The sequence below is a fragment of the Pleurodeles waltl genome, chromosome 5 (assembly GCF_031143425.1).
Source record: "Pleurodeles waltl isolate 20211129_DDA chromosome 5, aPleWal1.hap1.20221129, whole genome shotgun sequence".
Classification (NCBI taxonomy): Eukaryota; Metazoa; Chordata; class Amphibia; order Caudata; family Salamandridae; genus Pleurodeles; species Pleurodeles waltl.
In genome coordinates this window covers 967,590,721-967,618,494 of record NC_090444.1, presented here as the reverse complement: position 1 = coordinate 967,618,494, position 27,774 = coordinate 967,590,721, and the positions used below count along the sequence as shown (strand labels likewise).

The 27,774-nt window shown below is 46.1% G+C and overlaps 1 protein-coding gene across 1 annotated transcript in view; it reads left to right on the top strand.

Moving 5' to 3' along the window:
- HNRNPLL (heterogeneous nuclear ribonucleoprotein L like) overlaps positions 1–19,825 on the top strand; it is a 104,276-nt gene extending 84,451 nt beyond the window's left edge. The window contains exon 13 of the mRNA XM_069235096.1: positions 19,420–19,825. Coding sequence (XP_069091197.1) covers positions 19,420–19,475 — 56 coding nt within the window. The 3' untranslated portion in view covers positions 19,476–19,825. The remainder of the gene's footprint in view (positions 1–19,419) is intronic.
- The last annotated feature ends 7,949 nt before the right edge of the window (positions 19,826–27,774 follow it).

Below are 27,774 nucleotides of genomic sequence, written 5' to 3'. Positions count from 1 at the left end.
ATGACAGAAGATCAGGGAGAGGTTCACTCTCTGCCTCCTGATCCTCATCTGTTACCATTAACAGATTCACATCAGCCCTGTCATGGAAGAGCTTAAGGCGGTTCACATGGATCACCCTCTTGGGGCTCCTGCTTGTGCCCAGGTCCACCAGGTAGGTGACCTGACTCTTCCTCTCTAGCACTGGGTAAGGGCCACTCCATTTGTCCTGGAGTGCCCTGGGAGCCACAGGCTCCAGAACCCAGACTTTCTGCCCTGGTTGGAACTCAACCAGTGCAGCCTTTTGGTCATACCAAAACTTCTGGAGCTGTTGGCTGGCCTCAAGGTTTTTGGTTGCCTTTTCCATGTACTCTGCCATTCTAGAGCGAAGGCCAAGTACATAGTCCACTATGTCCTGTTTAGGCTCATGGAGAGGTCTCTCCCAGCCTTCTTTAACAAGGGCAAGTGGTCCCCTTACAGGATGACCAAACAGAAGTTCAAAGGGTGAGAATCCTACTCCCTTCTGTGGTACCTCCCTGTAAGCGAAAAGCAGACATGGCAGGAGGACATCCCATCTCCTTTTGAGTTTTTCTGGGAGCCCCATGATCATGCCTTTTAATGTCTTGTTGAATCTCTCAACTAAGCCATTAGTTTGTGGATGGTAGGGTGTAGTGAATTTATAAGTCACTCCACACTCATTCCACATGTGCTTTAGGTATGCTGACATGAAGTTGGTACCTCTGTCAGACACCACCTCCTTAGGGAAACCCACTCTGGTAAAGATACCAATGAGGGCCTTGGCTACTGCAGGGGCAGTAGTCGACCTAAGGGGAATAGCTTCAGGATACCTGGTAGCATGATCCACTACTACCAGGATATACATATTTCCTGAGGCTGTGGGAGGTTCTAGTGGACCAACTATGTCCACACCCACTCTTTCAAAGGGCACCCCCACCACTGGAAGTGGAATGAGGGGGGCCTTTGGATGCCCACCTGTCTTACCACTGGCTTGACAGGTGGGGCAGGAGAGGCAAAACTCCTTAACCATGTTGGACATATTGGGCCAGTAGAAGTGGTTGACTAACCTCTCCCACGTCTTGGTTTGTCCCAAATGTCCAGCAAGGGGAATGTCATGGGCCAATGTTAGGATGAACTTCCTGAACAGCTGAGGCACTACCACTCTCCTAGTGGCACCAGGTTTGGGGTCTCTGGCCTCAGAGTACAGGAGTCCATCTTCCCAATAGACCCTATGTGTTCCATTTTTCTTGCCCTTGGACTCTTCAGCAGCTTGCTGCCTAAGGCCTTCAAGAGAGGGACAGGTTTCTTGTCCCTTACACAGCTCCTCCCTTGAGGGTCCCCCTGGGCCTAAGAGCTCAACCTGGTAAGGTTCAAGCTCCAAAGGCTCAGTTCCCTCAGAGGGCAGAACTTCTTCCTGAGAAGAGAGGTTCCCTTTCTTTTGCTGTGTTGCAGTTGGTTTCCCAACTGACTTTCCTGTTCTCTGGGTAGGCTGGGCCATTTTTCCAGACTCCAGCTCTACTTTTTCACCCTGTGCCTTGCACTGTGCTCTGGTTTTCACACACACCAGTTCAGGGATACCCAGCATTGCTGCATGGGTTTTTAGTTCTACCTCAGCCCATGCTGAGGACTCCAGGTCATTTCCAAGCAGACAGTCCACTGGGATATTTGAGGAGACCACCACCTGTTTCAGGCCATTGACCCCTCCCCATTCTAAAGTAACCATTGCCATGGGATGTACTTTTCTCTGATTGTCAGCGTTGGTGACTGTGTAAGTTTTTCCAGTCAGGTATTGGCCAGGGGAAACCAGTTTCTCTGTCACCATGGTGACACTGGCACCTGTATCCCTCAGGCCCTCTATTCTAGTCCCATTAATCAAGAGTTGCTGTCTGTATTTTTGCATGTTAGGCGGCCAGACAGCTAGTGTGGCTAAATCCACCCCACCCTCGGAAACTAGAGTAGCTTCAGTGTGGACCCTGATTTGCTCTGGGCACACTGTTGATCCCACTTGGAGACTAGCCATACCAGTGTTACCTGGATGGGAGTTTGGAGCGGAACCTTTCTTGGGACAGGCCTTGTCTCCAGTTTGGTGTCCATGCTGTTTACAGCTATGACACCAGGCCTTTTTGGGATCAAAGTTTTTACCCTTGTACCCATTGTTTTGTGAAGAGGCTCTGGGCCCACCCTCCTGTGCAGGTTTTTGGGGGCCTGTAGAAGACTCTTTACTATTTTTAGTTTTGGTTGTCTCATCACCCTTCTGCTGGGGAGTCTTTGTGACCCCTTTCTTTTGGTCACCCCCTGTTGAAGTCTTGGACACCCTTGTCTTGACCCAATGGTCCGCCTTCTTTCCCAATTCTTGGGGAGAAATTGGTCCTAGGTCTACCAGATGCTGATGCAGTTTATCATTGAAACAATTACTTAACAGGTGTTCTTTCACAAATAAATTATACAGCCCATCATAATTACTTACACCACTGCCTTGAATCCAACCATCTAGTGTTTTCACTGAGTAGTCAACAAAGTCAACCCAGGTCTGGCTCGAGGATTTTTGAGCCCCCCTGAACCTAATCCTGTACTCCTCAGTGGAGAATCCAAAGCCCTCAATCAGGGTACCCTTCATGAGGTCATAGGATTCTGCATCTTGTCCAGAGAGTGTGAGGAGTCTATCCCTACACTTTCCTGTGAACATTTCCCAAAGGAGAGCACCCCAGTGAGATCTGTTCACTTTTCTGGTTACACAAGCCCTCTCAAAAGCTGTGAACCATTTGGTGATGTCATCACCATCTTCATATTTAGTTACAATCCCTTTAGGGATTTTCAACATGTCAGGAGAATCTCTGACCCTATTTATGTTGCTGCCACCATTGATGGGTCCTAGGCCCATCTCTTGTCTTTCCCTCTCTATGGCTAGGATCTGTCTTTCCAAAGCCAATCTTTTGGCCATCCTGGCTAACTGGATGTCCTCTTCACTGGGGCTATCCTCAGTGATTTCAGAGGTGTTGGTCTCTCCTGTGAGGGAACCAGCATCTCTGACTATTATTTTTGGAGTCAGGGTTTGAGGGACCCTGTTCTCCCTAGATAGGATTGGTAGGGGGGAATTGTCCTCCAAGTCACTATCCTCTTCCTCTGAGTTGCCACCCTCAGAGGGGTTGGCCTTTTCAAACTCTGCCAAAAGCTCCTGGAGCTGTATTTTGGTAGGTTTGGGGCCCATTGTTATTTTCTTTATTTTACAGAGTGACCTTAGCTCCCTCATCTTAAGATGGAGGTAAGGTGTGGTGTCGAGTTCCACCACAGTCACATCTGTGCTAGACATTTTGTTTCTAAAAGTTGGAATACTTTTAAGAATCTACAACTGTTTCTAGAATCTAATTTCAAACTTTTAACAAACTTTTAAACTCTAAAAGACAATGCTAAACAGGGACTTAACACACAAGGCCCTAGCAGGACTTTTAAGAATTTAGAAAACTTTTCAAATTGCAAAAATCAATTTCTAATGACAATTTTTGAATTTGTCGTGTGATCAGGTATTGGCTGAGTAGTCCAGCAAATGCAAAGTCTTGTACCCCACCGCTGATCCACCAATGTAGGAAGTTGGCTCTGTATGTGCTATTTCAAAGTAAGGAATAGCATGCACAGAGTCCAAGGGTTCCCCTTAGAGGTAAAATAGTGGTAAAAAGAGATAATACTAATGCTCTATTTTGTGGTAGTGTGGTCGAGCAGTAGGCTTATCCAAGGAGTAGTGTTAAGCATTTGCTGTACATACACAAGACAATAAATGAGGTACACACACTCAGAGACAAATCCAGCCAATAGGTTTTTATATAGACAAATATCTTTTCTTAGTTTATTTTAAGAACCACAGGTTCAAATTCTACATGTAATATCTCATTCGAAAGGTATTGCAGGTAAGTACTTTAGGAACTTCAAATCATCAAAATTGCATGTATACTTTTCGAGTTATTGACAAATAGCTGTTTTAAAAGTGGACACTTAGTGCAATTTTCACAGTTCCTAGGGGAGGTAAGTATTTGTTAGATTAACCAGGTAAGTAAGACACTTACAGGGCTCAGTTCTTGGTCCAAGGTAGCCCACCGTTGGGGGTTCAGAGCAACCCCAAAGTCACCACACCAGCAGCTCAGGGCCGGTCAGGTGCAGAGTCCAAAGTGGTGCCCAAAACACATAGGCTAGAATGGAGAGAAGGGGGTGCCCCGGTTCCGGTCTGCTTGCAGGTAAGTACCCGCGTCTTCGGAGGGCAGACCAGGGGGGTTTTGTAGGGCACCGGGGGGGACACAAGTCCACACAGAAATTTCACCCTCAGCGGCGCGGGGGCGGCCGGGTGCAGTGTAGAAACAAGCGTCGGGTTCGCAATGTTAGTCTATGAGAGATCTCGGGATCTCTTCCGTGCTGCAGGTAGGCAAGGGGGGGATTCCTCGGGGAAACCTCCACTTGGGCAAGGGAGAGGGACTCCTGGGGGTCACTTCTCCAGTGAAAGTCCGGTCCTTCAGGTCCTGGGGGCTGCGGGTGCAGGGTCTCTCCCAGGTGTCGGGACTTTAGGTTCAAAAGAGTCGCGGTCAGGGGGAAGCCTCGGGATTCCCTCTGCAGGCGGCGCTGTGGGGGCTCCGGGGGGACAGGTTTTGGTACTCACAGTATCAGAGTAGTCCTGGGGTCCCTCCTGAGGTGTTGGATCGCCACCAGTCGAGTCGGGGTCGCCGGGTGCAGTGTTGCAAGTCTCACGCTTCTTGCGGGGAGCTTGCAGGGATCTTTAAAGTTGCTGGAAACAAAGTTGCAGCTTTTCTTGGAGCAGGTCCGCTGTCCTCGGGAGTTTCTTGTCTTTTCGAAGCAGGGGCAGTCCTCAGAGGATGTCGAGGTCGCTGGTCCCTTCGGAAGGCGTCGCTGGAGCAGGATCTTTGGAAGGCAGGAGACAGGCCGGTGAGTTTCTGGAGCCAAGGCAGTTGTCGTCTTCTGGTCTTCCGCTGCAGGGGTTTTCAGCTGGGCAGTCCTTCTTCTTGTTGCAGGAATCTGATTTTCTAGGGTTCAGGGTAGCCCTTAAAGACTAAATTTAAGGGCGTGTTTAGGTCTGGGGGGTTAGTAGCCAATGGCTACTAGCCCTGAGGGTGGGTACACCCTCTTTGTGCCTCCTCCCAAGGGGAGGGGGTCACAATCCTAACCCTATTGGGGGAATCCTCCATCTGCAAGATGGAGGATTTCTAAAAGTTAGAGTCACCTCAGCTCAGGACACCTTAGGGGCTGTCCTGACTGGCCAGTGACTCCTCCTTGTTTTTCTCATTATTTTCTCCGGCCTTGCCGCCAAAAGTGGGGCCTGGCCGGAGGGGGCGGGCAACTCCACTAGCTGGAGTGTCCTGCTGGGTTGGCACAAAGGAGGTGAGCCTTTGAGGCTCACCGCCAGGTGTGACAATTCCTGCCTGGGAGAGGTGTTAGCATCTCCACCCAGTGCAGGCTTTGTTACTGGCCTCAGAGTGACAAAGGCACTCTCCCCATGGGGCCAGCAACATGTCTCGGTTTGTGGCAGGCTGCTAAAACTAGTCAGCCTACACAGATAGTCGGTTAAGTTTCAGGGGGCACCTCTAAGGTGCCCTCTGTGGTGTATTTTACAATAAAATGTACACTGGCATCAGAGTGCATTTATTGTGCTGAGAAGTTTGATACCAAACTTCCCAGTTTTCAGTGTAGCCATTATGGTGCTGTGGAGTTCGTGTTTGACAGACTCCCAGACCATATACTCTTATGGCTACCCTGCACTTACAATGTCTAAGGTTTTGTTTAGACACTGTAGGGGTACCATGCTCATGCACTGGTACCCTCACCTATGGTATAGTGCACCCTGCCTTAGGGCTGTAAGGCCTGCTAGAGGGGTGTCTTACCTATACTGCATAGGCAGTGAGAGGCTGGCATGGCACCCTGAGGGGAGTGCCATGTCGACTTACTCGTTTTGTCCCCACTAGCACACACAAGCTGGTAAGCAGTGTGTCTGTGCTGAGTGAGAGGTCTCCAGGGTGGCATAAGACATGCTGCAGCCCTTAGAGACCTTCCTTGGCATCAGGGCCCTTGGTACTAGAAGTACCAGTTACAAGGGACTTATCTGGATGCCAGGGTCTGCCAATTGTGGATACAAAAGTACAGGTTAGGGAAAGAACACTGGTGCTGGGGCCTGGTTAGCAGGCCTCAGCACACTTTCAATTGTAAACATAGCATCAGCAAAGGCAAAAAGTCAGGGGGCAACCATGCCAAGGAGGCATTTCCTTACACAAGTCTCACGCTTCTTGCGGGGAGCTTGCAGGGTTCTTTAAAGCTGCTGGAAACAAAGTTGCAGCTTTTCTTGGAGCAGGTCCGCTGTCCTCGGGAGTTTCTTGTCTTTTCGAAGCAGGGGCAGTCCTCAGAGGATGTCGAGGTCGCTAGTCCCTTTGGAAGGCGTCGCTGGAGCAGGATCTTTGGAAGGCAGGAGACAGGCCGGTGAGTTTCTGGAGCCAAGGCAGTTGTCGTCTTCTGGTCTTCCTCTGCAGGGGTTTTCAGCTAGGCAGTCCTTCTTCTTGTAGTTGCAGGAATCTAATTTTCTAGGGTTCAGGGTAGCCCTTAAATACTAAATTTAAGGGCGTGTTTAGGTCTGGGGGGTTAGTAGCCAATGGCTACTAGCCCTGAGGGTGGGTACACCCTCTTTGTGCCTCCTCCCAAGGGGAGGAGGCCACAATCCTAACCCTATTGGGGGAATCCTCCATCTGCAAGATGGAGGATTTCTAAAAGTCAGAGTCACCTCAGCTCAGGACACCTTAGGGGCTGTCCTGACTGGCCAGTGACTCCTCCTTGTTGCTTTCTTTGTTCCCTCCAGCCTTGCCGCCAAAAGTGGGGGCCGTGGCCGGAGGGGGCGGGCAACTCCACTAAGCTGGAGTGCCCTGCTGGGCTGTGACAAAGGGGTGAGCCTTTGAGGCTCACCGCCAGGTGTCACAGCTCCTGCCTGGGGGAGGTGTTAGCATCTCCACCCAGTGCAGGCTTTGTTACTGGCCTCAGAGTGACAAAGGCACTCTCCCCATGGGGCCAGCAACATGTCTCTAGTGTGGCAGGCTGCTGGAACCAGTCAGCCTACACAGCTAGTTGGTTAAGTTTCAGGGGGCACCTCTAAGGTGCCCTCTGTGGTGTATTTTACAATAAAATGTACACTGGCATCAGTGTGCATTTATTGTGCTGAGAAGTTTGATACCAAACTTCCCAGTTTTCAGTGTAGCCATTATGGTGCTGTGGAGTTCGTGTTTGACAGACTCCCAGACCATATACTCTTATGGCTACCCTGCACTTACAATGTCTAAGGTTTTGTTTAGACACTGTAGGGGTACCATGCTCATGCACTGGTACCCTCACCTATGGTATAGTGCACCCTGCCTTAGGGCTGTAAGGCCTGCTAGAGGGGTGTCTTACCTATACTGCATAGGCAGTGAGAGGCGGGCATGGCACCCTGAGGGGAGTGCCATGTCGACTTACTCGTTTTGTCCTCACTAGCACACACAAGCTGGCAAGCAGTGTGTCTGTGCTGAGTGAGAGGTCTCCAGGGTGGCATAAGACATGCTGCAGCCCTTAGAGACCTTCCTTGGCATCAGGGCCCTTGGTACTAGAAGTACCAGTTACAAGGGACTTATCTGAATGCCAGGGTGTGCCAATTGTGGATACAATGGTACATTTTAGGTGAAGGAACACTGGTGCTGGGGCCTGGTTAGCAGGGTCCCAGCACACTTCTCAGTCAAGTCAGCATCAGTATCAGGCAAAAAGTGGGGGGTAACTGCAACAGGGAGCCATTTCTTTACACAAGCCCCCCCCAGCCTACAGGCCAGGAGACTCAGCCCAAGCTGGGAGAGTCTTCCTAGTCTGTCAGGCGAGGAAGAGTAGGAGAAATAGGCTGGTTAGTTGCAGGGCCTACTCTGCCTTACATCCTTCTGTTCAGGTCATTCCCTTTGGGGAACTGACCCACTTCCACAGTGATAGGACCTAGTCTGAATTGCCTCTTGTCTGCCTCTTCAATGTCTCCACCCATTCTTTCTATTTTGGTCTTAGAGGTATCCACCTCTGCTAACCTTATCTTGGCCAGGGTTACCCCTAGCTTACCCAAAGAGGTTACCCAGAGCTGGAGTAACCCCACCATGACCAATAGGGTCAGGGGGCCTAACTTGCTATTTGGCATGGGGTCAGACCACCATGCTAAGGATAGTGCAGCCATAAAGGCTAACACCCAGCAGAGGCCACTGACAGCTGTCAGTGCCCAGAACCACACCTTTAGCTCTTCACCAAAAAGGGAAGGGGCTAAGTTACAGGCTTCTTTGGGTTCAGGTTGCCTGTCTGCTGTAGTAGAGTGGGGGGTTACCACATCTTGTAGTAAACACCCTTCTTCCACTCTTTCTTCTGTTAGCTGAGGAGCCACCCACTCAGGTTTAACAGTTGCCTGACTAGCCAGGACTTCTTGTGGGTCAGGTTGGACTCTATCAGGGCCATTTTTGGAGTTCTCCCCTACTGGAGCAGAATCTCCTTGGCTTGCTGTAACCTTGGCTAAAGGTTGTCCACCCTTCCTACTCTGTTTTCTTTTCTTCTTCTTCTGGGGCCTGCTTGCATTTACTGCAGAGGCAGGACTTCCAGAATCCTTGGGAGAGGACTGGCACTGGACCAGTTCCTCTCTTGGGCTCTGACTAACCTCTGGGTAGTCATTTCCAAGGAGACAATCAAGGGGGAGGTCTGTACTGACTACTACCCTTCTCCAGCTAAGAGTGCCACCCACTTCTATGGGCACTAAAGCCACAGGCCTCTTAGTGACCCTGTCTAGGCTAACTCTTACTCTGGCAGTCTCACCTGGGATGTACTGGTTTGAGAGCACCAGCCTGTCATGCACAATAGTGTGACTGGCACAAGTGTCTCTCAGGGCAGTGGTTGGGATTCCATTCACCAGTAGGTGGTGGAAGTGTCTACTTCCCTCTGGAATCTCCAACTCACCTGTTGGGCCCTGTTTCCAGTGGAAGGCTATGAAGACCTCCTCATCTGAGGAGTCATCTCCCATGGCTACACTGGTTACCCCTGGAATTTTGTTCTGGGGTTTGTTTTTGGGACAAGAAGTGTCCTTGGTGTGGTGCCCAGACTGTTTACAGTTGTGGCACCATGCCTTAGTGGCATCCCAGTTCTTACCCTGGTACCCACCTTTGTTTTGGGTTGTGTCTTGGGGCCCACCCACCTGTTCTGGTTTTTGGGGGCCTACAGAGGACTCTTTTTCTTTGTTTCTAGTGTCGCCCACTTTCTCCTGGGGGGTTTTTGTAACCCCTTTCTTTTGGTCACCCCCAGTGGAAGTTTTGGTTACCCTAGTCTTGACCCAGTGGTCTGCCTTCTTTCCCAATTCTTGGGGAGAAATTGGACCTAGGTCTACCAGATACTGATGCAACTTTTCATTGAAGCAGTTACTTAAAATGTGTTCTTTCATAAACAAATTATAAAGCCCAACATAGTCACACACTTCATTTCCAGTTAACCAACCATCTAGTGTTTTTACTGAGTAGTCTACAAAATCAACCCAGGTCTGGCTCGAGGATTTTTGAGCCCCCCTGAATCTAATTCTATACTCCTCAGTGGAGAATCCAAAGCCCTCAATCAGGGTACCCTTCATGAGGTCATAAGATTCTGCATCTTTTCCAGAGAGTGTGAGGAGTCTATCCCTACACTTTCCAGTGAACATTTCCCAAAGGAGAGCACCCCAGTGAGATCTGTTCACTTTTCTGGTTACACAAGCCCTCTCAAAAGCTGTGAACCATTTGGTGATGTCATCACCATCTTCATATTTTGTTACAATCCCTTTGGGGATTTTTAGGATGTCAGGAGAATCTCTGACCCTATTTAAGTTGCTGCCACCATTGATGGGACCTAGGCCCATCTCTTTTCTTTCCCTTTCTATGGCTAGGAGCTGCTTTTCCAAAGCCAATCTTTTGACCATCCTGGCTAACAGGGGGTCATCTTCACTGAGAGCATCCTCAGTGATTTCAGAAATGCTGGACCCTCCTGTGAGGGAAGCAACATTTCTGACTATCATTTTTGGAGACAGGGCTTGAGAGGCCCTGGTCTCCCTATTTAGGACTGGAAGGGGGGAATTGCCCTCCAAGTCACTAATTTCTTCCTCTGTGAAGTCATCCTCAGAGGGGTTGGCTTTTTCAAACTCTGCCAACAGCTCCTGGAGCTGAATTTTGGTAGGTCTGGAGCCAATGGTTATTTTCTTTATATTACAGAGAGACCTTAGCTCCCTCATCTTAAGATGGAGGTAAGGTGTGGTGTCGAGTTCCACCACATTCATCTCTGTATCAGACATTATTTTGCTAAAAGTTGGAAGACTTTTTAAAGAATCTAAAACTGTTTCTAGAATCTAATTTCAAACCTTTAACAAACTTTTAAACTCTAAAAGACAATGCTAAACAGGGACTTAACACACAAGGCCCTAGCAGGACTTTTAAGAATTTAGAAAAATTTCAAATTTGCCAAAATGAATTTCTAATGACAATTTTGGAATTTGTCGTGTGATCAGGTATTGGCTGAGTAGTCCAGCAAATGCAAAGTCTTGTACCCCACCGCTGATCCACCAATGTAGGAAGTTGGCTCTGTATGCACTATTTCAAAGTAAGGAATAGTATGCACAGAGTCCAAGGGTTCCCCTTAGAGGTAAGATAGTGGCAAAAAGAGATAATACTAATGCTCTATTTTGTGGTAGTGTGGTCGAGCAGTAGGCTTATCCAAGGAGTAGTGTTAAGCATTTGTTGTACATACACATAGACAATAAATGAGGTACACACACTCAGAGACAAATCCAGCCAATAGGTTTTTGTATAGAAAAATATCTTTTCTTAGTTTATTTTAAGAACCACAGGTTCAAATTCTACATGTAATATCTCATTCGAGAGGTATTGCAGGTAAGTACTTTAGGAACTTTAAATCATCAAAATTGCATGTATACTTTTCAAGTTATTCACAAATAGCTGTTTTAAAAGTGGACACTTAGTGCAATTTTCACAGTTCCTAGGGGAGGTAAGTATTTGTTAGGTTAACCAGGTAAGTAAGACACTTACAGGGCTTAGTTCTTGGTCCAAGGTAGCCCACCGTTGGGGGTTCAGAGCAACCCCAAAGTCACCACACCAGCAGCTCAGGGCCGGTCAGGTGCAGAGTTCAAAGTGGTGCCCAAAACACATAGGCTAGAATGGAGAGAAGGGGGTGCCCCGGTTCCGGTCTGCTTGCAGGTAAGTACCCGCGTCTTCGGAGGGCGGACCAGGGGGGTTTTGTAGGGCACCGGGGGGGACACAAGTCCACACAGAAATTTCACCCTCAGCAGCGCGGGGGCGGCCGGGTGCAGTGTAGAAACAAGCGTCGGGTTTTCAATGTTAGTCTATGAGAGATCTCGGGATCTCTTCAGCGCTGCAGGCAGGCAAGGGGGGGGATTCCTCGGTGAAACCTCCACTTGGGCAAGGGAGAGGGACTCCTGGGGGTCACTTCTCCAGTGAAAGTCCGGTCCTTCAGGTCCTGGGGGCTGCGGGTGCAGGGTCTCTCCCAGGCGTCGGGACTTTAGGTTCAAAGAGTCGCGGTCAGGGGAAGCCTCGGGATTCCCTCTGCAGGCGGCGCTGTGGGGGCTCAGGGGGGACAGGTTTTGGTACTCACAGTATCAGAGTAGTCCTGGGGTCCCTCCTGAGGTGTTGGATCGCCACCAGCCGAGTCGGGGTCGCCGGGTGCAGTGTTGCAAGTCTCACGCTTCTTGCGGGGAGCTTGCAGGGTTCTTTAAAGCTGCTGGAAACAAAGTTGCAGCTTTTCTTGGAGCAGGTCCGCTGTCCTCGGGAGTTTCTTGTCTTTTCGAAGCAGGGGCAGTCCTCAGAGGATGTCGAGGTCGCTAGTCCCTTTGGAAGGCGTCGCTGGAGCAGGATCTTTGGAAGGCAGGAGACAGGCCGGTGAGTTTCTGGAGCCAAGGCAGTTGTCGTCTTCTGGTCTTCCTCTGCAGGGGTTTTCAGCTAGGCAGTCCTTCTTCTTGTAGTTGCAGGAATCTAATTTTCTAGGGTTCAGGGTAGCCCTTAAATACTAAATTTAAGGGCGTGTTTAGGTCTGGGGGGTTAGTAGCCAATGGCTACTAGCCCTGAGGGTGGGTACACCCTCTTTGTGCCTCCTCCCAAGGGGAGGAGGCCACAATCCTAACCCTATTGGGGGAATCCTCCATCTGCAAGATGGAGGATTTCTAAAAGTCAGAGTCACCTCAGCTCAGGACACCTTAGGGGCTGTCCTGACTGGCCAGTGACTCCTCCTTGTTGCTTTCTTTGTTCCCTCCAGCCTTGCCGCCAAAAGTGGGGGCCGTGGCCGGAGGGGGCGGGCAACTCCACTAAGCTGGAGTGCCCTGCTGGGCTGTGACAAAGGGGTGAGCCTTTGAGGCTCACCGCCAGGTGTCACAGCTCCTGCCTGGGGGAGGTGTTAGCATCTCCACCCAGTGCAGGCTTTGTTACTGGCCTCAGAGTGACAAAGGCACTCTCCCCATGGGGCCAGCAACATGTCTCTAGTGTGGCAGGCTGCTGGAACCAGTCAGCCTACACAGCTAGTTGGTTAAGTTTCAGGGGGCACCTCTAAGGTGCCCTCTGTGGTGTATTTTACAATAAAATGTACACTGGCATCAGTGTGCATTTATTGTGCTGAGAAGTTTGATACCAAACTTCCCAGTTTTCAGTGTAGCCATTATGGTGCTGTGGAGTTCGTGTTTGACAGACTCCCAGACCATATACTCTTATGGCTACCCTGCACTTACAATGTCTAAGGTTTTGTTTAGACACTGTAGGGGTACCATGCTCATGCACTGGTACCCTCACCTATGGTATAGTGCACCCTGCCTTAGGGCTGTAAGGCCTGCTAGAGGGGTGTCTTACCTATACTGCATAGGCAGTGAGAGGCGGGCATGGCACCCTGAGGGGAGTGCCATGTCGACTTACTCGTTTTGTCCTCACTAGCACACACAAGCTGGCAAGCAGTGTGTCTGTGCTGAGTGAGAGGTCTCCAGGGTGGCATAAGACATGCTGCAGCCCTTAGAGACCTTCCTTGGCATCAGGGCCCTTGGTACTAGAAGTACCAGTTACAAGGGACTTATCTGAATGCCAGGGTGTGCCAATTGTGGATACAATGGTACATTTTAGGTGAAGGAACACTGGTGCTGGGGCCTGGTTAGCAGGGTCCCAGCACACTTCTCAGTCAAGTCAGCATCAGTATCAGGCAAAAAGTGGGGGGTAACTGCAACAGGGAGCCATTTCTTTACAACAATTGTCAGTTTGCTAACTTGGTAGACACAACCAGTAAATCTGTGAATAGGCCTACTATATTTGGCTCCACCCTCGCCTCTGGTGAAAACCAGACGTTTCCTTGGGCAGGTGGCAAACGTTCCTTTAAGACCTCTAAATCAATGGGAAGTGCTCATTTTCTCATCAGGGCCTCACATCAACCTACTCGAGTTACGAGCAGTACATCTTGCCTTACAAGCTTTCCTTCCCAGGATTTGATAAACCTCAGTGCTCCTCAAAACAGACAACACGACTATGCACTATATAAACAAACATGGTGGCACCAGATCTCACGTACTATTCCAGGAAGCTCAACTAATCTGGAAATGGTGCATTCGTCACAAAATGCACCGGATAGCAGAATGTCTACCTGGGGAAAAAAAATGACTTAGCATATACCATGAGCAGGCTCAAAACTTGTTGGAACTGGACCAGCCCACAATGAATCGAGTCTTCCTTTGATGGGGTAAGCAAAAGCTGAAACCCCCCCCCCCCCCCCAAGGAAGATGAAGGCAGAGCCCTGCAAGATGATACTCCTAGCCCCAGTATGGCCCCTTCAGCACTAGTTTACGGAGCTTCTTACCCTTTCAACGCAGCAGCACATTTCTCTCAAACCAGTTCCATCACTACTAACCATCAGCCAGGGACGAGTTAATCATCCAGACCCCAAGTCTCATCGGTTAGCGGCCTACCTCCTGAGTCCTACAAATTTGGACACTTAAACATTTCCTCAGACTGTAGGGAGATTTTAGTCAAGGCAGGAGCAGACAGTACTAACAAAACATACCGTTTGAAATGGAAAAGGTTTTGCATATGGTGGCAAACATCAAATAGTCATCCTATCTCTGTCACCAGAGCCGATTTTACCCTACTTATTACACCTGGCTTGGTTGGTTTTATTGCATTACTCTATTAAAGTGCATCTTGCTGCCCCTTCTGGTTTTAGGAGATCATCAAACTCTATCTCTATGGTCAATGAGGCCTATTAAGGAGTTCCTTAAAGGATTATTCTGTGTATTCCCACTTGCAGCTAAATACAGTTCTTTCACAACTAATGAAACCATCCTTTTGAGCCTATCCACAAAAATGATATAAAGTTCCTTTCCTGGAAAGTAACTCCAGGCTGTCACTACCCAGGAATCTTTCTTTCAATTCAGGGAGCCTGTAAGTCTGGTGTGTGTGTGTGTGTTTTTTTTTTTTTTTTTTTTCTTTCCCCCAAAAAAATCCTTCGGCATCAGCAGAAAGGGCATTACACCCTCTTGATAATAAAAGATGCTTAAAATTTTATCTGGACAGAACAAAAATGTTTGTATATCCAACCAGCTCTTCATTGCGAACAGTGCACCTACAAAGGGCTTTCCTCTAACTAAACAAAAGTATTTCTGAATGGATCTCTAAAGCCATTTTATTCTGTCACCAAATAGCTGGCAGACCTCTGCAGGCAAAGGTTCTGACTCATTCCACAAGGGCTATGTCCACATCAATGGCATAGTTTGCTGGAGTCTCATTTACCAGATACCTGCAGAGCTGCGGCTTGGAAGAGTGCTCATACGTTCACTCAACACTACTGCTTGTGCTTGGATGCAGAGTTTCTCAAAGATACAGCAGTAGGTCAATCTGTCCCGCACCTGTTTCAGTAAAGATGAACCATTTTCTTCCAACCACTTCATTATTACGTGCATTTTTCCTCTATTTGGAAAGATAGATGTTTATAAATATATAGTGACAAAATGATACATATTTTGCTGTTTCTGAACAAATGTTGTGTTGTGCAGAATACTGCCATCTCATCTGATTCAGGCGTGCAAATCTATATAAGTTCCAATACTAGAGTAAGGAATAAGTTACTTACCTGTAACTGTAGTTCTCCTGTATTGGAATCTTTTATAGATTACAACTAACAACTTTGTCCAGTGTTCTGATATGGTCCATTCAGTCTTTATTCATGATTTGGAGCTCAGAGGGCCACATGATCCAAACAATATAATTCACAATAGCAAAACCATACTTAAAAGTAAAAATAATAATAACATTCAGTAACACCCGTTATAAACAGAATACATTTTTATAACATCAACCACCCATCAGTTATCCAATATCCCACGGATATCCACTACTTAAATGGGGCAAATGGCAATTAAAGTGCAACATCTAATTTTATTTATATTTATTTTTGGTGGCATGTGTAGCTGCAGATACACATGCTGTGCATTATCCTGCCATCTAGTGTTGGGCTCGGAGTGTTACAAGTTTTTTTCCTTAGAAGAAGTCTTTTCAAGTCACAAGACCGAGTGACTCCTCCCTTTCGGCTCCATTGCGCATGGGCATCGACTCATCTTAGATTGTTTTCCCCGCAGAGGGTGAGGTAGGAGTTGTGAGTATACTAGAGGTGCCATTGCAATGGAGTAGTTTTGTATGTACTTAATGTGTATTAAAAATAATATTTATTTACAATTTTCATTCAACTAAGAACGTTCATTCAACTAAGAACGGCTACCGGGGAGGTGGGAGGGCGCATGTGAATCTGCAGCGTCTCATGCCACGAACAGATGTACACTGGGTAAGTGACATTTTCCGTTCGGTGGCATGTGTAGCTGCAGATACACATGCTGTGCATAGACTAACAAGCAGTAATCTCCCCAAAAAGCGGTGGTTTAGCCTGTAGGAGTTGAAGTTGTCTGAAATAATGTTCTTAATACAGCCTGTCCTACTGTGGCTTGTTGTGTTGCTAACACATCTACACAGTAATGCTTAGTGAATGTATGAGGCGTAGACCATGTGGCTGCCTTACAAATTTCAGTCATAGGTATATTCCCAAGAAAAGCCATTGTGGCGCCTTTTTTCCTAGTGGAATGTGCTCTTGGTATATCTCTTTTTGCTTTAATATAGCAAGTTTGAATACATTTAACTATCCATCTGGCGATGCCTTGTTTGGCTATAGGATTACCCACTCCGATAACAAGCTTTCCCTAGACAAGCAACACACCAAGGATGCAAACATAACTTATTCCCCGACTCTCCCCCCCCCCCCCCCCCCCCCCCCCCCCCCTCCCACAAGGTCTCATGCAGATTATCACAGATAAATGTAAACCGTTAAAAACAAATCTGAAATCTGGTTTGGGTCTTTTTCTCAAATGGACTACTAATGTGGTAGGCCTTAGGCCTGTATACACTTTAGTTAGCAGTGCATTGCTATTATATAATACACTGGGGGACTCCCATCTCGACTACGGGGAATGATTCAATCATGTGAATCTATGAAAGATTCCAATAGTGGAGAACTACAGTTTCAGGTAATTAACTCATTTTGGTTAAGGCCATAAAGCGGCAAAGGCCATGGTCCAAATTCCCAACCAAATATTTCTGAGCAACTTTCGGACCTCTGCCCCTAGTTATCACCTGTAAATTCCTTTCTCTCTCGAGTGTACATAAGATCTCTCTGCTGACTGACAGAACTTGTAATACTTTTATAATAACTACTTCAATTCTGAATGGGATTGGGTGGTCAAATACTGTTCCTGTAGGCCTAACTATCTCAAGGCCAGGGCAAAATCCTGTGAAAATTAGATTGTTTCCAACCTGTGGCTCAAAGATTTCATGATTCTTGAGGGTTTGAATAGATTCCTTTTCACAATTCTTCAGCTGAAATACCCATTGAATCACCCTGACCAGCCCTTGTACATAGGAGCTAATCATTCTGCATTCCATCCTGATTGATGGTATTGGAACAATAGAATTAAACCCACAGATCTTACGCACAATTTGCCCCTCCATAGGGCCCCATTTATCAAAATTAAGATTCAATAGCATACAAAAAGGCTGGTGGGAATTTTTGCCTTAAGGACAGAGAGCAAATTAATTGAATGCTGTTGTCCCATTGCTTTATAAAAGGCGAGTAGACCATTTGCATGGGAGGAGGCCTTATATGAACAATTATGGACATGGGCCTTATCCATTATGGTACCTGAATCCACTTTCCCTAGGTAGGGGTAAGATTTAACTATTTTCAATTTTTCCGCACCTAGTTCCCAAGCCAAAATATAGCGCTTCCCAAACTATCTACTTTTCATGTTTTTTTTTTTTCTGTCGGAAACATTGGTTGCAAGATATGTGGCGATATATACTGTTGGAGGGACAACAGTCTTTTTTTCTTCACTCCTCTGTGTTCAATCCATAATTACGATGTCATCCGCGTATATCAAACAAGGCTTGGGGCGACCACATATCTTTGGAGCATCTCCACTGCTGGCTGCCAGACAGCAAGGGAGATTCCACCCCCACCCAAAATCACAGTATACCTTTCCACAATAAGTTTCAGCATACAGATGTTACCCGAAGTACAGTGCTTTACTCAAAAGACGGGTTGCTCCATAGGGAGAATATTTCCTTCTGCCACCCATTCTGTGAAATGCTCCAATAAATTCCTGGCAAAGACTTTGCCCATCGCATCTAATGGCGCAATTAGTCGGAGCCTGGAGCCCTTCGTATAATGCGAGAGTAATATCTTACCAGACCAAGAAGGGGCAGTAACCCTATACTGATAGCAATAGGAAAAAAGTGACCAGTAGGAAGCCCATAACTTAAACCACTTTTTAAGGAGTCATCTAAATTTTCATCTGGGCTCATGGCCTTTGAGAATATCATTCTCTTAATGAGCCTTACAATCTCGCTTTTAGAGGGTGGCATAGCCACTAAAAGAAGAATCGATGACAGTGGGCAGAAATTATGAATGGCTCTGGCAAAGAGGTTTATTAGAACATGAGACTGGCTGAGGCTAAGGTGATATCCAGGCATGGTTCAAATGTCCAGCATGGCTCCAAGTCAGATAGTACAGATATTTGAACTTGCCAGAATGTCAGAAAATTCTGAAATTATCTGTTCCATGCCCACATGGAATTTTTGTAACAGTTATGACTTCAATGAAGATTCCTACAGTGCAGAAGTAGGATAATTGAGTAACCTTTTCCTTGCGCCTAATAACTCTTCTTACTGTCTTAGTCTCTATTCTTTATAGTATAACCTTATTGACCACCCCCAAACTGTAGTGAACAGTAAATCTGCTCATTTATTTGAGATTGTCCAGACTTGATGCTTCCTCCACATGCTCAGCACCCACACTCTGGTTGGATGTCTCCAGCACTGATTTGCCCTGCTAAGCAATATTTACTGCTGTAATAGGCGAGTCTACATCACTGTTTGTTTCGCCTGTTTTAGAAAACTTACATTTCTCCAACTTCATCATCCTGGTAAGCTTATTATGAAGAAGTATCTACACTCGTCAGTCTGCTTGTTCCCTTGAGTTATACCGGCAGCTTCCAAGACCGTACACATTGTTTTTTCATCCTGTGTATTCCATCCCATGAAGGTTTCCAGTTTCACATCCTGAGAAGTCCCCTGCATATATTAAGGGCCAAAACGTTTACCTGAAGGGCAAATAATGGGCTTACATTTTTGTTGCTATTCCTGCATCTTCCAGAGTCATACGGTCAATTTGTATGAGCAGTTAGAAAGGTTTCCCTGACTTCCTATGGAAACCTCATTCCCCTGCTGTTACCGCTGCCCAGGCTATTTTTCCCCCCCATGAACAGTGTATCTGGCCCATTCTTATTTGATCATAGCTGTTTTGTAGATTCGTTCACGTGCACAACACGCAGTAAGTTGAAGTTTATGGTTTTCTGTATATACATATATGGTATTTTATGAGAAATTTATTTAAACTGACTAAAAACATACTTGAATGTTCCTTTGAACTGTCTGAAAAATAATTAGTAATCGCCACATGATGGCTTTTGTGTTGTTTATATGGCGATTGTAGTCCAATCTTCTGTGTAAAGGACCCACCCCCTACTTCCCACAGAGATGCTCCCTTCTGAGTTTGTTGTGACATCACTAAGCTTTCTCTTAAACCAAAGCTGTCAAAAACACCACCACCACCTTCTACTGTGGTGTTACAGTTTACTTAACTTTTCAGCTTTGTTTTAGGAGCTTAAGTAAATTCAGATTGCCAATTTTCAGGCTTAAAAATCACTTAAAATAAAATAAAAAGTTAAATGCATTAGAAAATATACACATATAAGCTGTATAATAACATTTCTTTTGTTTCCAACAGATGGATCAAACCCTTACACCTTGAAGCTGTGTTTTTCTACATCCTCTCATCTCTAAAGACAGAAGCAAAACAATAAATTCCCCTTAATTCTGTAGGGGTTTACAGTATTGATCAGATTTTTTTTTTAACTAAACTACGTGTTGAGAAAAGCAAACCGTTTTTATTTCCCTTTCCAAGCCCAAGTTTGTTGGATTGCTACGACGTGCTTTTGTGAATTTTATCGTAGAACAACATACAGAGACTCGCCCTTTTTACCATGCTGATGTTTGCTTTAAATATTTGTTTTTCTTATTTTAAGAACCAGAGAAATCTTCCCTGGTAGGAAAATAGTGTAAGACTGATCATTGTAAAATGTTAGATATTTTCAGTATTTAAATAATGCTGCAAATAAACATGTTCAACACTTGGTGTTTTGACACTTGGTTATTTGTCTATCTCGATCACAAGAAGTTTGGCTCTATTTGTTTGCAGGGGGTGGGAGGTAGGGTTTGTAATACGTACGAGAAATAAGATGAGGGAAATGAGCCTCGTGAGTGTAATCTTTCCCTAAGTGCAACAAGACTTGTCTGTGCAGCTCATATGACCTCCAGCTAGCAAGAGAGCACTAGACATGCAGGGAGAGGTTTGACGTTTTGCGCATGTGGTCGGCGCATATGCTTATAATGAGCTGGCAACTATTTTATTGATTGACAGATACTGTAGCAGCTCAGGTACCCTTAAGTTAAGAGAATGTCTCCTTTGGTGTCTGGGAGGATGGGTAGGTCAAAAGAGGCTTGCATTATAATTTTCCAGCAGAGGCAATCTCTGATGGTTGAGGCGAGCAAGCTAATTACTCATTGTATGTTGTCTTTCTGGTGGATAGACTACCTGCAAATCCATCACCTTTTGAATTCTGCCAGGCACTAGAATGGATCTGGAAACTAACAGCTGTACTGTACACCTAGCTGGCATCGCAGCTATCACAGAATATATGAACCACTTCAATAAACTCCTGCCAGTAGTAAAGGCCGAAACTGAAAACAAATAACTTTGGTGTGGCACAGCTTTTCTGTGGGCATTTAAGAGATCATGCAATACACTAAAGTGTGCCTTATGACAGTCAAAATCCACCCAGTGCACTAGGTAACCCAACAGAATTATTGCCTAGCATAAATACATTTAGTGGCTGGCCGCCAACCCGGAAGGATGACAGACCACATTTAAGGGCAGATTGAAGACATTCAGATTTCCCTGCTCAATCCAAGAATAGGGTGGAGGCTCTGGAGTCTGGGGTTGCAGGATCTAGCCCTCTTGCCTAGTGAAGAGGAATGGGAGAGCATGGATAGGCGCAAATTACATCAGAGTACCACACACTCTGTGGCCGGTTCATCATGGTAAAGATCTCCACCCATTCCTGGCACAGCTTCTTCAAAACATGAGGAATCCCGAACCGATGTGGAAAGGAAAGTACCACCTCAGAATGAATCCTTAACCCAAGGATCTCTTTAGCAAGAACTGCAGGGAGCAGAAACGCAGGCACTGCTTGTTCTAGTGCAGCAATATCTCCCTGAGGAATGCCCTAGAAGTTGAAGCTAGACTGAACTAATGGGTGAAGTCACCCCTTGTGGTTGTAAGTTGGTACTGATGTGAGGTCACCTGCGCACAGGCTTAGGGAAACCTGCCTGATTGCTCACTACTAGCCAGAATTGAGTCCAGGGCCATAGCCTTGGCACCTCATGGTGCAGGAAACAGGAGTCCACTCTACCCTTGTTGTGCGTAAAACCTCTTGGTAGTGTTGTCTGTCAATACTTGGATTGACTGACTGGAAGGCAGAAATATCTTGGGAGCGAGACACATGGCAAAAGATTTGAGCATGTTGATGTGATATTTGTGTTCAGAGGTAGACCATAGGCTTTTAATCTCCAGCACACCCAGATGTATGAACCAACAGATGGAAGAATCATCGATCACTAACATTGCCATTGACGTGGGAGGACAGAAGGACTTCCCATAAGATATGTTCTGTTATCAGCTACCTTAGTAGGGCATATGTTGCCTCTGAGATCTGCACTTTGAAAGGATTCCACTGTGCTGGGTCGTCTGGAATTGAAGGTATCATTGTAGTATCTGCATATGCTACCAGGTGTTAGGCACCATTGATATGCAGAATGTAAACAGACCTGTAGATACTGAAGACTGTCTGGGTAGAGAGAAAGCCTCGCTGCCTTGTAAAACATTGTGATTGTAGCCTGAATGTCCATAGGCGCTCTGCCCCAATGAAGAGTACCCATTGAGAGGGCTCAATGTGTGACCTAAAGAAACTGATGATAGAAAATCTCAGGTCCAACAGTGAGACCTTGGAGTGAAGGTGGTCTGATAGTTTGTGGTAAGGTAGGTGCCTTCAGCAAGCAGTTGTCAAGGTACAGGCATATGGAGGCCCCCCCAAACCATTTCCGTCCTCCCCTACCCCAAAATATGTACTGCTACCACAGACTTCACTTTCCTGAATAAACTAAATGCAGAACACTACCCAGACAGTAGGGCTGCAAATTTATGTTTTGTGGTACGCACCGCAAATTGGTGGTTTGTGGTACCCACCCACAAACTGTAAGTTCGGATTGAGTTACTGCAGAATTGAAATGTGGAAGTATGTTTCCTGCAGGTGCAAAGACACTGTCCAGTCACCATGTTCCAGGATAAGTAACACCCAGTCTAATGGCAGCATCTTTAACTGTTCAAAGAGGAAGAACCTCAGAATGCGAAGATCCATAATGGGACACAGACTCCTGGCATCCGCTTCACAGTAGCTTCAAGTAACATTGAAAGAAAGAACCTCCAACTGTAGGACGTGTGGCAATGGCTAGGCTTTGGGTGAAGAGAAATGAAGGAAGAGGTGTCTTTAAAGCAAAGGGCTTTGTCTTTGCAAAGTCGGAACCTCTTGGGCAGTCCTTAGTGATGGACTGTCATTGTTTGAAGTGGTAGAACACACCAGATCTTCCCTCCAAAAAGGCTGCATGTGTCCTTTCGAGGCTGGAATAAAGTTAGGATAGCTGAGGAGGAAGATATTGCTGATGACCTCTACAGCCCTTAAAACCCCTGTGTCCTTTACTGCTGAAACAAATGGTGGCTGCACAGTTGGAGAGGGCTGATATGCTTGGAAATAGCACCAGAATTTATTGTATGCTTGATGAAACCTTGACTCTAATGACCTACCTGTGGCCTGTCTTGTAGTGAATCATATCTTATTTTAATGGGAAGCAGGAGTTAGCTTAGCCTTCTAGCTTGCCGGCTTGTGCCCCCCGTCACCCAGTGACTTTTACCCTACTTACATTGCTCTGTTTGCATGAAATTATTTAATTATATCTTTCCAAGATGATTGCATTGTTTGTTTTTAGTTAAGACAATGTTTTAGTTTTGTGTTATCAGTGCAACTGTAAGGCATCCATATCAGTGCCAAAGATAAATAAGATGTAGGTATTCACATTGGGTGCTTTCCCCACTTTGTGCTTTGGAAGAAGTTGTTTATGTAATTGCCGCCCCAAGCATGTCTTGTTATCTATTGTTTGGGAACAGACCTGTGTCAGAGGTCGGATCCGATCTGTATAAATGCACCTTACACAGACAGCATCTGGTCTGAATCACTCTGTCTATGCTACACGTCGCCTTGATGCTGACCCAGTCTGTCCTCGCAGTCTGATCCAGAGACCTCATTCAAAGTTAACGAGGGTTGGAGGGCTCATCTGATGGACATGGTAGTGGCAGATTGTTTATCACACCTAGCTCTTTAGGTTAGGTTAATCCTGTTAGGGTATTAGGACATATTTCATATCATTTTATGTTATTGCAAGATGATGGGAGTCTTAGTATTAATGACTCTCTTCTTCACAATTCTGCCTCTTGCACTTGCCATTACCCTAATTATTGCAGCCCATGCAATTTATCGTAGATTGTAGTCTTGTTAATAAAAACCTATTAACCTTTACTCTTTCTCCTTCATTGCCGGTGAGAAAGGGGTAATCTCAGTTTAACCACAACACACCCTGAGATATCGCACTCTTGAGTCCATGCGTAAAGGCTGCCACAAATCACCTTTTACTATTTGGGTTTTTGGTGACTTACTGCTTGTGAGCTGGGAGGGTTGGGACAACAGTTGCGACTTGTTGTAGGACTGGCAGTCGCCTACAAATATAAGTACTGTCATCCTTTAACCAGTAGTATTGCCTAGAGCCAGAGTCAAACTACAATGTGGCACCTAACAATGGTGTTTAGGCACTCATTTACGGATACTTTCACTGTCTCACATACAACAGGTACCCTAAGTACCATTATACGGAGACGTCCGTGGTCTTGGGGAAGATCCTCTTCAGCTGAACAGGGAGCACCTAACTAGGCTGTAGATTGTTCGAGCTTGAACTATTAAAAGGACTTTTCTCCCCACTTGGTGTTCCATTTCTTTACCCATTTGACAATATGGCTAACGCCATAGACGTTCCTGAGAATAATAGACGGGCATTAACATTACACCCAATAGCGCATGGCTTAACAGACGAGGGCTGGTATGTCACATTCATAGTAGAAGCTAGTGAAGCTTACCAAACAAACATTCTACTCTTGGGTCAGCTTTCCTTGTGGAGAAGCGTGGCTCAATGGTTACAGCGGCAAACCCTGATGCATAAATCTGGCCCGGGACCAGGGTTCAATTCCCGCCTCGGCGGGTCTTGAGCTCAATTTCCTCAGACCTGTTAATTCTTGCATCGGTGCCTAATCTAATTCATGGGTCCCACTCTGTAACTCTGGGCAATAGTTTGCTTAATCTCCACAACGGCCCCAACAGCGCTGGGATGCCTGGCTTCACCTTGGAGGTTGCCCAGGAGTGGGCACCTTACAGGGAAAAGCCAGGAGGGGTTCCACAGCGGTATGCGTACAGCGCCTTGAGACCCTAACGGGTGAGTAGTGCGCTATATAAGTATGAATTTTTTATTTTATTTTTTTATTTTTTTTTCTCCTGAGGAAGACCAAAGATCATTCACATTCCACACATACAGAATTGTAAACATACCTCAGTGGTACCAAGCATACCTGTATCTTGAAATACTGATTACTTAACAAGAACATCAGAACTGGTTTAATTGTGCCCTGCCACACAATACAACCAGTGAGATTAGGTCCCTTAGGTAATGAAGGACCCACGTGCTTATGTTTGCCAAATACACACCTCACCCAGGTATACAAAATATGCAGACAGCTGATCTGCGCAATTTATACCTTGAGCTAATTACACTATATAGACAACTTGTTCAGTTTTTAATGCTAACTCTGAACACTACACCAGTGCTTCCAGCACCTGCTGGATACCAGTTGGCTACTACTGGGATTAATCCACAAACAGTACATTCTATCATGGGTAAAGTACCCACAGAACAACATAAAATCCTGTTCTGGATAGCCCAGAAAACAAATCGGCTGAAAGCTGTTTTTCCCCATATGGGACCACAAGAAAAAACAAATTCTCACATTGTGCTTGCCCTTCGGGATGGTTCATTTGGTGGATGACTGTGCCACATTGGGGTACAGTCTTTGCTGCAATTTATGCTGCCACACATGGTACCCTGACACTTGTCAATTTACCGGAAGTGTTGAAACAATTTCAGAATGAGCATGGGGGCGCACCAGCCCTAGATTTGGGGATGAAACGAATGTGTAACTTCGTGGTCTCCTCAATCATACTCCGCAACATTAAAGTGGAAGCGGAAGCACTGTCTATACGCCAGCTCCTCCAAGAGATTCTACATTTGGACCAAGGGAAACAGATAATGAAAATTATTTCTGACGTCTTTACCACTATAGGATGGGATAATTTGGAAGCCAAGCCGAAAAAACTAGAAATAGAAAGCGCCACCACTAAGGAAGGTATTAAACGAGCACAGGGTGGTTCTAAAAAGCACTGGGATAAAACAAAGCAATTTAAAGACGGACAAAATCGGAGAGCAGATTCTCCACACCCGGAGAACTCCGACAGGAGACATGCTGTCAGAAACAGAGGAAATATAAAAGCTCCTGATTTACTTCTCTCTTGTTCCTTTCAGGATGCATCGGATAGACGTTGCAAGAGAGTGGGCCGGTCAGAGCGATGTCTTGACTACGTGAAAATGAAGAAAGACTCCTCACAGTCCTCAGACAAAAAAGAAAAGTCCCCACAACAATAGCCATAGTTTAAAAAATAAAGTGGCAGCACTGTCAATTAAAAATGCCAGTACACTTGAGAACATTGCTGAAGAACAAGACCTGGGTAGTGACACTGCGGCAGAGGTCACGCTATGTCGCCAGAGTCTGAAAGATCATCTAGATGCAACAGGAACGAGCAACTTTATTTCAGTCAAAGTTGCGTACGGGTGCATTCTCCCACCCGATAGGGTTTATGATTTAAATATCCAAATTGAGGGAGACAAGGAGCACACCATCAGTGTGATATTCTGGGATGAACTTAGTTGTGATATCCGGATGGCTGAGAGGGACTGGCCACCCGAGCATGCCCGGAAGCGCCTACACAGGGAAGATGTCATTTTGCCTTCTTTTTCTGATCTTGTTCCAGAAGCGGTAAAACCAGCCTGCGCTGTCAATTGGGCTTTAGCGCAGGCACCTACACTATACCGCAGTCATGTAGGTTGGGACAAGGATTCACCTTGCCATGTAACACTTATTAGGTCTACACCTTAGCCATAATATCCTGTTAAACATGAAGCCAAAGCTCCAGTGAGGGAGAGCCTCTCTGCTCGAGTACCAGGGAGTAATTGAGCCCTGTCTCTGCAATGAATAACCCATTATTCCCTGTTGCGAAACCTGACCATTCTTATAGAATAGTCTTAGATTAGACATTTAAACAGCCATACACGCACATATGTTATACAAAATTCACATAGCACAGCACTAATTAACAGTGTGTGGAAAAAAAAAAAAAAATAACCTTGGATATCTCTGGGTTTTTTTTCTGCCAAAACTTAGCACACAAAAGTCGGGACCTGAGTTTATTCTCATTTGGCTCACAAAAAACGTTTCTGCCGTTTCCCCAAGGTTACAAGAACAGCCCAGGGCTGTGTAACATCATTATTACACGATATTGATGCTGAGGCCTTTTCCTACGTGGATGACATGTATCTCAAAGATGATGAGCTCAACAGTCCTCTTGCCAGGGTCGATCGGACCGTTCTAGGATTCGCAGCCCTTGGCTATAAATTTAATTTCAGGAAAACTAAAGTAGCTTTTCTCTGCATATTCCTGACATACAATCTATCAAACGAGGGCAAGAGCCTACCCCCCACACTTTTTACAGAAATGTGCTCAACTCTAACCACCAAATACAATAAAGGGCCTACAGTCTACTTGGTTTCTTTAACTTTGGCAGAACTTACATTCCTGACTATGCACAATGTATCAAGTCACTGTATGACTTAATACACCCTGGTTTCTCTAGCAGGCACTGGAAAGTAGAACACACACACACACACACATCCTTTAGACTACAACAGGACAAGCTAGAAGCAAAACACACATCTGTGACAACAAAACCAATTTGGGCATCCAAATAATTGCTGGTGCCATTGGGTTCACTTATGTCCTCTTTAATGAAGGCGACACGGTGCCCATAGCATATAAATCACATTTATACTCTAATGCATAACAACGCTTTGCACCCACAGAAAAAATTCTAACTGCAGTTCAGATGGTTGTCGTTAAGGAGAGACCACTTGCCCAAAGGAAACCCATTCTTGTTAACCCCGGTGCCAGCCTTAGGGCCGTCACCAAAGCAAGCATTCCTAAAGCTAAAGCACTACATCCACGATGGATTCAGTGGACTGCCACTGATGTTGATTACATCTTTGATCCAAAACTTCAGACACAAGAATTCCTCCAATACAAACAGAAGTACCCCGCACCTCTAGATATTTTGCCACTTGACAGATACCATGCTGTCATTTTCACTGATGGTTCAGCACAACCATCTGTAGGTACCAAACCTCAATACTCAGCCGCTTGCGCAGAGTGATGAAGGATGGTGTATTCCACCCTGTAAGGAAATGCCTCCTTGGCATGGTTACCCCCTGACTTTTTGCCTTTGCTGATGCTATGTTTTGAATTGAAAGTGTGCTGAGGCCTGCTAACCAGGCCCCAGCACCAGTGTTCTTTCCCTAAACCTGTACTTTTGTGTCCACAATTGGCACACCCTGGCATCCAGATAAGTCCCTTGTAAATGGTACCCCTGGTACCAAGGGCCCTGATGCCAAGGGAGGTCTCTAAGGGCTGCAGCATGTCTTATGCCACCCTGGAGACCCCTCACTCAGCACAGACACACTGCTTGCCAGCTTGTGTGTGCTGGTG